Consider the following 10137-nt stretch of genomic DNA (forward strand, 5'->3'; position numbering starts at 1 on the left):
GCTAATTCAGTAACATAAAATCGCAATAATTCAAACTAATTCAAAACCAATTCAACCAGTTCAGTCCAATTCAAATTCAATTCAAGCCAATTCAAGCTAATTCAAATTCAATTCTTGAAATTTGTACACCCAATTCAGGAGTTATCCACCCCTCGGGTTAGGGGCCAGGTGCCGGGGAGAAATTAATGAATATGCAGCAAATTACTTGATACAGAGCACTGTCTTCACTTGTAGGGTTGCTCCGAACACTTATGACTTCACTCGCACACAAATCATGGTTTAAAACAGTTCAAAACTTGTCAAAAAATTGATAAAAATACGACACTTTGGAGGCGGTCGTACTGGTACTGGTGCTCTAACCCCTGAGCTATGGAGGCTCGTATACTACCATCGAGGCGCTGCTTGGCCCCTTCGCATCGAGGGGGTATAGCTCAGTGGTAGAGCATTCGACTGCAGATCGAGAGGTCCCCGGTTCAAACCTGGGTGCCCCCTGGCCGCACTTCTTTCTTTTGCCGCCCCACGTCACCTAAGCGATCGCCCGCACGCCCCACCGGATGCGACTGCGACGTTTCCCGACGGTCCGCGGCCTGGCTCGATAGTGGTGCCGCTCGAGGCACTCCGCCTGCAGCGGCATCGGTGGTTCAGTATTAAAAGCTTTTTATTGCATAATTTTACAGTACAGCATTGGATGATGCCATTTTAGGTTAGGTGGGGGGACGCCTGGAGTGTATACGATGCACTAGGCGATCGAGACACTTAGCCTCAGACTGAGCCCCCCACACGCCCATTTAGTGCCCAGCTAATCAGCAGTAACAGTGGCCCCCCTCCGCACCGCAACGCCGGGGACTTGTTACCGCCGCACAGTGGTCGGAGGAGCCTGATTAGGCCGCCAAAATAGATCCTCATCCCCCACTGACGTAAAAACTGGTGTACGGGGGTTTTTGATACCGCTGATTACGAATCTGACAATATTTTTGGTAAGGGGGTCGTCCTTAACATGGTTGCCACAAAACTTTCATTTCCATTTTCCCTGAGTTTTCCCTGATTTCCAGACCATTGCTCCCCAAATTTCCCTGAGTTTTAAGCACCGTTCCAGGGGTAAACAAATAACTCCCGAATTGCCGAGGACCACGGCCTTATGGTAAAACAAGACCGCGAGCGAAGCGAGCGCGAAACATTTTGGGTCAAAACAACCAACTTGGTCGTCAAAATGTGTGTTTGACGTACACAGAAAATAGAAAGCAGTTTGAGAACCGATCAGAACAAATTTCCCTGACTTTTTTTCATTTTCCCTGAGTTTTCCCTGATTTCCCTGACAGTTTTTTATTTCCCTGAGTTTTCCAGGTTTTCAAGGTTTTCCAGAGTTGTGGCAACCATGCTTAAATTTGTTTTAAATGTCATCAACATTTAAGGACGGTCCCCTACGACTTTTTTAGGTTGCGTGGAGGGTTTTTGATACCGCTGAGATGGACGAGCTGAAGAAGAAGGGTAAAGAGTGCAAAGGTTGCAAAGATTGGGAGGCAAGGTGTAAAGATTTGGAGCATAAGTGTGAAGTCTTGGAGGAGAAATGTGAAAGTTGGGAGAGTCACTGCAAAGACATAACAGAAGAGGCAGAAGAAAAATTAAGGGAAGAAGTGCTGCAAGTAAATTATTACAAAGAGATTGTAGACTTATACAGTGCACTTGAGGAGAAGAAAAGTAAAAAAGTTGCACCGGCGAGGTCACCAATAAGTGACGATGACACGCATGACGACGACCAACACCGTGGTGTGCACGACCAGCATGGCGACGACGATGATCTGCAGGGCAACGGTGGACACACGGTGGAGGGAGATACGGTGGGGACACTGGGCCACTCTTGCCTACCCGCGCTTGTCACGATTTCGGCTCCGTTTCTAGTACCTGAGTACGCCACCACGCGGCGCTCAACGCAGGATGTACTGAGGCGTGGCGTAGCGTGGCGCGCCACCCGCCCGTGAGTGCGAGAGAGAGGTCCGAGCCGCGTACCGGCACCGGCTAGCCCGGGCGCGGCCGGCGCGGCGGCGCGCGTGCTCCCGGCCGGCTAGAGAGGATTAGTGGCCGGGCTAGCCCGGGCGCCCGAGCTAGCCGGTACGCGGCTCGGACCTCTCTCTCGCACAGTGACTACCTATCTCTCTCGCACTCACGGGCGAAAGGCGCGCCACGCTACGCCACGCCTCAGTACATCCTGCGTTGAGCGCCGCGTGGTGGCGTACTCAGGTACTAGAAACGGAGCCGAAATCGTGACAAGCGCAGGTACCCCAGTGTCCCCACCGTATCTCCCTCCACCGTGGCAACGGCAGTGCCCGCATTACGATGGGTCCTAAGAATAAAGGCCGATGTCGCGCCGTGCTTTTTAAGAAAGGTTCCGGTTCACAAAAGTGTACTAAACAAATTGGCATCTCTGTTTGTCCCAAAAATACAACGAGTGAATTGTCCAGCGCGTTCAAACTTTCTTTTCGCTCTCCTGAGAATTCACAAAAAGAGACATCGGCCCTTCTTAAAAAGCAGCGCGCGACATCGGGCCGTCTTCTCCGCCGCCGCGAGACATCGGCCTTTCTTAAAAAGCACGGCGCGACATCGGCCTTTATTCCTAGGACCCATCGATTATAGTACTCCCATGGCAAAGGATTTTGTGCACGGTTGGACTCATTGGGTACCAACCGTACAGTCTGATGTACTCCTGGGCTGTCTTCTTGGCGTATAGTTCAAATTTCTCAGTATCAATTTCATACCCACTTGAGAGGGCACTCAATAGTGAGTGAAATCTCTGGATCAGGTTCATGTCCAGTCCTGTGATTTCTGATGAAATTTGGGCATTGGAGAAGAATGTTCTTGCCGTGTTCCCATCATTTGTGTTGCCGAAACCTTGCTTCACTTGATCGACGTTTAATCCGAGTCTCTCTTTAAATTGTGTTTGAATGTGTTTCTTGTTTTTTTGTACCTCTTGCTTGTGATACTCTGTCTTTGCCTCATACACTTTGATAGAAAGTTTGTAGGCCACGGATGTGCACAGCAACTCAAAACTTCGCAGCCACGCATGCAGAGTGCTCATTCCAAATCGACAAGAGTTGATATTGACAGGTTTCCTGGCTACAGCATCCAGATTATTCATGATAGGAGGTCTTGCCTTACAAATATAGCATTCTTTGGTGTATGTAGTACCACTCAGTACGTTACAGACTTTACCGTCGTTCATTGTCATGAACATTTGATACTCCACTTTTACTGACTCTGAACTGAATGGCTGCAGGTTGTCTATCTCATTCTGGATTCTCTCACTCTCCGAAATAATTAGCTCATCAGTTTCTTTCTCAAAATTAAGCTTGATAGGACGACAGTACCTTGTTGAGGAAGGTCGAGGGTTTTGCCAAACAGTTCTAGTCTCGCCATCGGGATCAGTATTTACGCAACGAAGTTGCAGGGGGACAACAGATATCACAAACAGAGTCTGCTTGGATTTGGGGTCGATAGACACTTGCTTAAACATCGAAAAACCTGAGGACCCATCCATTCCTCACTTGCAAATAAGGACCAAATTCTGTGATTCTGAAGTAGAAAGAGAATCCACAACAGGTGCCAGATACAGCAAAAGTCGCGCCAAAGTGTGGTCCATTAAATTCTGGACAGGCACTTCCGCGAAAGATTCTGTTACTGTTATGCCACTGGGGTAGCACATCTTCTTTGCATCTAGCAGGATATCGTAAGAGCTGTACAAATTTGCCTTCCGGCTCACAGCCCCTTCCCTCATAAGAAGGTATTGGTGTTTAGTTAATTTGGTATTAACGTAGAAGCTAAGTGCTTCGTCAGGGGTGTATGGCACTAATTCAACCGAACCTGCAGTACTTTGGTCTTCTTTCTCAGCAATGAAAACATTCTGGAGACGCTTTGCCTTCTTACGTTGGCCGTCCTGGTGCAGAGACGATGCAGCCGCGTGTAACAACTCCTCTGTAGTGCCCTTTTCCCTCAGATCGTGAGATACTCTGGACCTGGTTCTGGCACTTGCAGTGCTCACAGACTTTTAAGGTCGTCCCTTTACGGGTCCTATTAGAAAAAGTACGTCTTAGTATGAAACTAAGAAAAATATTAATAACAATGCCATCCCAAAAATAGATAATCAAAGAAACTTACTGGATCCTTTGAAAGTTGTTGAAAGCCATGATTTATTTGTCTTCCTAAACCTGGCGTCTGTTCTCTTGGACTTGTTGAATCTTTGCCTCATATGAACCAGCAGGGATTGTAATTGGTTGAATGCAGATGCCGGCCTGTAACGATACCATAAATATAAGTTCAGTATGTTCTGCGGCGTATATATATTATTTATTAGAAATATTGTAGAACACTTTGCTGCTGACGTTTTTAAAAAAGAACCGTGTTTATTTTCTTTTCTTTTTCCTGTGTTTTCTGATTTTCCTACTTTTTTCCAATGTTTCTACTGATTTTTTCTGTGTTTTTTTTCGATTTTTCCCTTTTTTTTCGATTTTTAACTGTTTTTTAGCCCGCCCTTCTGCTTTTAAAAAAGCATTAAAGCGGGCTTATGCAACCGCTGTCGTGTCCGTCTGTCTGTCTGTCTGTCCGTCGTCCGTGTAAGAGGAAGGAGATGAGCTAGAGGTCTGCAAATTTCAGGGTATCTTAGGGGTCACTCCTGGACAACGAAACGCCTGGTGCAAATCCTGGCAACCACCCCTAAGGGGGTGAAAGGGGGTAACGAATAAATAGGGATTAGTCCAAAAAGTAGAATATCAAATATTTTTTTATGGTCTCCTAAGGGGTATCTCGTGAAAGTAGAGCTCTTTGGGCGAAAATTTCGTCCGTTTGACCCTATCTTGCACCGTTTGGGCGCTAGAGTGCTTATTTCGACGAAATACGGCGAAAATGACTGCGTTGCTCATAAAGACGTACAAGGAGGCGTCCAATCGTAAAATGTCAGAGGAAGTACCCCCCCAAAACAACACATTCTGAATCAGACACTACTCTTAGATTTGCCGTATCTTTCACTGTTTCGGCCCTAGAGGTGGATATATTGAAAAATTTGGCAAAAAGTCAAGTTTTAGGACTGTTTGACAAACAATGTACAACCTAAAAACTGCGCTGGTTCACCTTTTTTAATTCTTGGGCAAAGCAGAAGGGTGGGGTGTAGTCACGGTGTTGCCCCGTTACAGTCTCTTGTCATGTCCAAAGGAAAAATTTCTAGGGCCGCAGGCCCCCCGCAAGACGCTTAAGTTTACTCAAATATGCAAAGAGATTTACCGGTCACATAATTTATTTGATTATGCCCTTCAGTAAATCGCGAGACTGAAATGGTCGGGCCGAAGGCCCGACCATCGCCGCCGGCAGGCCAAGCAGGCCCGGCCCCTTCCGAACGGAGTTGCCGGCGCAGCGAAGTGGAGCTGGCAACTCCGTTTGGCGGAAGGGCGGGCCTGCTTGTTTAATCCGATTTTGTTGTTTTTTTTTTCAATTTTTTTCCTGACTTTTTCTGTTTTTTTTCTTATTTTTTCCGATTTTTAACTGATTTTTTTCCAAATTTTTGGGGGGGTTTTCCTTAATTTTTTCTGTTTTTTTTCCTGATTTTTTTTGTGGATTTTTTCTGATTTTTTTGATTTTTTTCCTGATTTTTTTGGTTGAATCTTTGGTATTTTTTTCTGATTTTTAAAGGATTTGCATTGATTTATTAAAAAAACGCGTCTGGGTGTAGCGAAGCCTGTTACGCGAGACACTATAGCACCACTACATAGCCGCAGCGATAGGAAGTGCCACACTAATTTGTGATCACCCGCGCTGATGCGTGGATGCGTGGATGCCAAAATGTTTCTTGCGCATGTGAGCGTCTGGGTGTAGCGAAGCCTGTTACGCGAGACATTACAGCTCCACTACATAGCCGCAGCGCAGCGAGTCATGATAACGATAGGAAGTGCCACACTAATTTATGATCACCAGCGCTGATGCGTGGATGCCAAAATGTTCCTTGCGCATGTGAGCATTTAGACCTATATTACCGAGTTTGCGGTGTAAACAAGTTGTTTTGACTTCGTACTTACAATTTCAGTTCTTCCAGAAGGGCAGGTACTTGTTTGCGTTGCGGTAAAGAGCTCATTAAACGCCATTTCTCGTAGATCACCACGTATTTTATTTTAAGTATAAAAACAATTCATTAACGCAAACCATGTACAAACACTGGTAGTCGGACGTTGACGCGCTACGCTAGGGCTGTCCGTACGTCACGATCGCCGCCGGAACAGGGAACAGGGCGAGCCGGGTGGGTGAAGGAGAACGGGGGAAACATGGGGGCGTTGAGTACGAAATATTCCTTAGTTTTACTACCTTTTACTTTCATTGACGCCCGGGGTGGCACCTGGTGGCAGCTACAACCATTACGGGATGTTGTGGGCACCTATGGAGAACATTTTTATGCTGTCCTCGTTTTGGACAAAGTTGGACCAAATTTGTACTCGCCTATCAAAGGTGTGAAAACTACAAGTAAAGTTAAGTGTGAAAATATTGACCGTCTGACACACGTGGGGAAGTTCGGAGGGAAGAGCATCACTGGATAGGACTATTTCAACCATGGTGCATTAGATGGAAGCCGAGGTATACGGTCCCTGCTTCACATACGGGCACGGTGGCCTGTCACATTGTGACATACAAATCATGTTAGAGCGCCCCGAGAGAGGGTCATCTTTGACAACCGATAACTCCGGAACCACTCGACCAATATGAGACCACTTTTGCGTGGGAGACTTTTAAACATTTCTTAATCGATAAAAAAAAAACCGAACTCGATGAGACCAACTTGAGATTTCTGACTTTTGGCGGCCTAAACTGGCATTACCGACCACTGTGCGCCGTGTGGCGCCTGCTGCTCTTTTCTTCGTTAAGCTCTTGAGTGCAGTCTTCTAGTGAGTCAGCGAAGGCACCACAGGGTGAACTGCCAGCTAGGCACCACGCATCTAAAGGACTGCAGGGCTGTCCGCCAGAATGAAGGGTGACGATGCCACCGGTGGCTGGTAGGGTGACATTTTGAGTAAATTGTCGTTGCTGCGTTACGTGTTCAACGTCAATATCTCTAGACCACCGAATGTCGTCTGACACGCACTTCCTCTTCAATTTGTTCTGGCGGAACTTTGGGACCCCCAGCTTGGTTAATACAGGGTTGTTAGCTGGGTCCCATGATCCCAAGCTGCCGACCACAATGGCAGCAGCTGCTGCCTCGAAGCCACGGCCGTGGAGGTGCTGAACTAGGTGTTCGTATTTGTCCTCCTTGTATCGCCGGGCCACTTCTAGGGCATGGTAGCGCTCCTCACACGGACAGCAGATGTCAACGATGAGTGCCGTCTTGGTGGTGGTGTTCATGACGACGATGTCTGGTTTGTCAGCGCTACCCGACCCGGCGATGCACCTCTCTACTCGGGTGTTGCGTCCTCGCTCATGACCTCCAGGACGTCCTTGAGGATGGCCCGGTGCTGGTTGTTGATGGCGAGCGAGTGTCTGGCGAAGCAGTGGTTGAGGACGTGCGCGGTGGTTTCGTCGGGGTGGCCGCAGGCCCGACAGGATCTGACACGCCCCGCGATGCCGCGGACGCACCCGTTCAGTGGCAACACCCCTAGGCGGGCCCGGTGGATGAAGCGCCAATCGCAGAACCGCATGTGCTGACCCGCGCCGTAGAAGTGGTTGGAGGCAGGGTCGTGACAGGTTGCGGCATAGACCTTCCCCTGGTCGGGCTTGCTGACGAGGGAGACAAGATGATGGTGTTGAAGGCCTTGCCGCAGCTTGTGGTGGAGTAGTTTGCGGGATTCCGAGTCTATGATGGCGCTCTCCACCGGCTTGCCAGGGAAAGGCACGTGGACTCCGAGGCGCTCCAGCGACGCACTCCATCCCCATTTGAAGCCATGTATTTTGTTGCTGAGCCTCCGCGAAACGTTTCTGGCCGCCGTCCAGATGTTAGATGCGTTGTGCACGCCTCTTGGTGTTGGGCCCCCTGATAGGACCTCCGCCAGCTCGGAGTTGGATGGATCGTGTCCGAGCCGGCGCCTGACGGTTTTCTTGGCGCTGGTCGCGGCGATTTTCCTCACCAGGGGTCCGGGCAGGTGAGTACCTTGAAGGCGTGCACGATGGCCCCGATGTCAGCAAGGTCACCAAGGGGGAGTAGGTTGGCATCTTGTGCGGCGGCAAGTAAACGGGCTCGGCGCTGGCGCCGTGGGGAAGGTGGAGGGCAGCCTTAGCAACACGCTTCACCTCCCGGTCGAGCTCCGCGAAGGCCTGCTTCTGGACCTTGGCCGTCATGAGGCTGTGTTGAGCTTGAGGGACCACGAAGGTGCGGAGCGCGTCCAGCTTCTGCCAGTCAGACAGCTGGCTGCGCTCGATGTTCCCAATGTCTTGAAGCATGGCCTCGATGGTCGCCTCGGGGGTCTGGTCGACGCGAAGCCCCGTGGGGACGCCAAGGTGTTGGTAGGCGTCCCCGTCGGCCAAGGTCGGGATGGTTGCGCCCTGGATGAGGGTCAGCGTCTCCAGCTGAGCCCTCTTTTTCACAATGTGGAGGGTGGCGCACTTGGCCGCGTTGAACTGGAGGCCGGTCCAAGTGGCCACCTCCCCAATGATGTCCAGAAGGGTCTGCATGTTGGCGGCACTCTTGGCTGTGACGACCAGGTCGTCCGCATAACCAAGGCACACGATGGGCTCGTTGTGGAGGAGAAAGCCGTGCAGCCTGGCGAGGATGAGGATGCTTCTGATGAGCACCTCCAGTGCCAGGTTGAAGGTCATGGGGCTCAGAGGGTCACCTTGCTGCACCCCTGAGGCCATTGGCACGAAGCGGGTCTCGCCAGACGCTGTAGAAAAGTTTGTCGTGCAGCCTTGGTATGCGTCCTGGACGACGTCCACTAGATGTTCGTGGACGCCGTGCTCGGAGCATCTCGAGAATAACGGCGTGGGGAACGGACCCAAAGAGGTTCCGTAGGTCCAGCCACGTGATGACAAGTTCGCGGCCGGACTCCCTCACCTCATCGATGGCTTGTTGGACGATGAAGTTGTGCTCGAGGCACCCCTCCTCCGGCATGAAACCCTTCTGGACTTAAGAAACAGCTCCCGTAGAAGCTGCCCTCCGGCCCAGGCTGTCTGCAAGGATCCCGGAGTAGATCTTGTAGAGACAGGAGGACAGGGCAATCGGGCGCCAGTTTCCGAGATCGCCCTTGTCCCCCTTCTTGTAGAGTAGGATGGTACGCGACTCCTTCCATGCTGCTGGGATGCGCTTGTAACGCAGACAGGAGTTGTACATCACAGCAAGCATGTGAGCACCGGGATCCTTGCGCTTGATGATTGAATATGTAACCCCATCAGCGCCAGGGGATGTTTCGCTGCAGCGTACTAGGCGCGCGGTGATGGTTTCTTTGTCAATGGTGGTGACGAGCATAGGATCCTGGCGCTGAGTGGGGGGCAGTACAGCAGAGGCAGGAAGAGGCGGCAGCTCGGTGATGGTCTCCTTGAACACATCCTCGAAATAGTTAGCGACCTCGTCGCCCGGGACCTCGCAGAGAGGAGAATCCTCCTGTCGGATGTCCCGCATAGCCTTCTTTCTGTTGGTCTTGTAGAGCTGCTGAATGCGCTTGGCCTCCTGATTGGGGTCGCACTGCCCCCTGCCCCGCTGACGGCCGCCTGGGCGAGGTTTAGGTGGTGATTGCAGCACCTTGGTGAGCTCCCCGATGACGTCCTCAAGCTCGGCAAAGTTTTGTAGAATGCTCGCCTGCCACGCGGGCGGCCCGGGTTCGATTCCCGGCCAATGCAATTTTGGTTTGTTTGCCTGCCTCGTCGTCGTGTCCTCCGACAGCTGTCTTGTCTTGACGACGACACACATCCGTCGACCAGCAGCACCGGCCTCCGTGGCGCAATGGTTAGCGCGTTCGGCTGTTAATCGAAAGGTTGGTGGTTCGACCCCAGCCACGGGCGGCGACCGTTTTGCCACGGCCAGCCGCCTGCCGCCCCGCCCCGCCCCGCCGCCCGCTGTCGAAACCCTGGCATGGTCGGGGTTTCCCACGAGACCGTGTGGCCTAATGGATAAGGCGTCGGACTTCGGATCCGAAGATTGCAGCTTCGAGTCCTATCACAGTCGTCCCGCGGTTGATGGGCGCC

The 10137-nt window shown here is 51.0% G+C and overlaps 1 protein-coding gene and 1 non-coding gene across 2 annotated transcripts; one reads left to right on the top strand and one right to left on the bottom strand.

Moving 5' to 3' along the window:
- The first annotated feature begins 420 nt into the window (after window positions 1-420).
- On the top strand, window positions 421-492 carry Trnac-gca (transfer RNA cysteine (anticodon GCA)). Its single transcript has one exon. It is a non-coding gene; the product is annotated as a tRNA-Cys (tRNA).
- Window positions 493-9082: 8590 nt separating this feature from the next.
- Window positions 9083-9862, bottom strand: LOC113212763 (uncharacterized). The gene has a single exon (XM_026431581.1). It carries the CDS (start codon window positions 9860-9862, stop codon window positions 9083-9085), a length of 780 nt encoding a protein of 259 aa, XP_026287366.1.
- Between the last annotated feature and the right edge of the window lie 275 nt (window positions 9863-10137).

This window comes from Frankliniella occidentalis, unplaced genomic scaffold, assembly GCF_000697945.3.
Source record: "Frankliniella occidentalis isolate FOCC.00 unplaced genomic scaffold, Focc_3.1 Scaffold378, whole genome shotgun sequence".
Classification (NCBI taxonomy): Eukaryota; Metazoa; Arthropoda; class Insecta; order Thysanoptera; family Thripidae; genus Frankliniella; species Frankliniella occidentalis.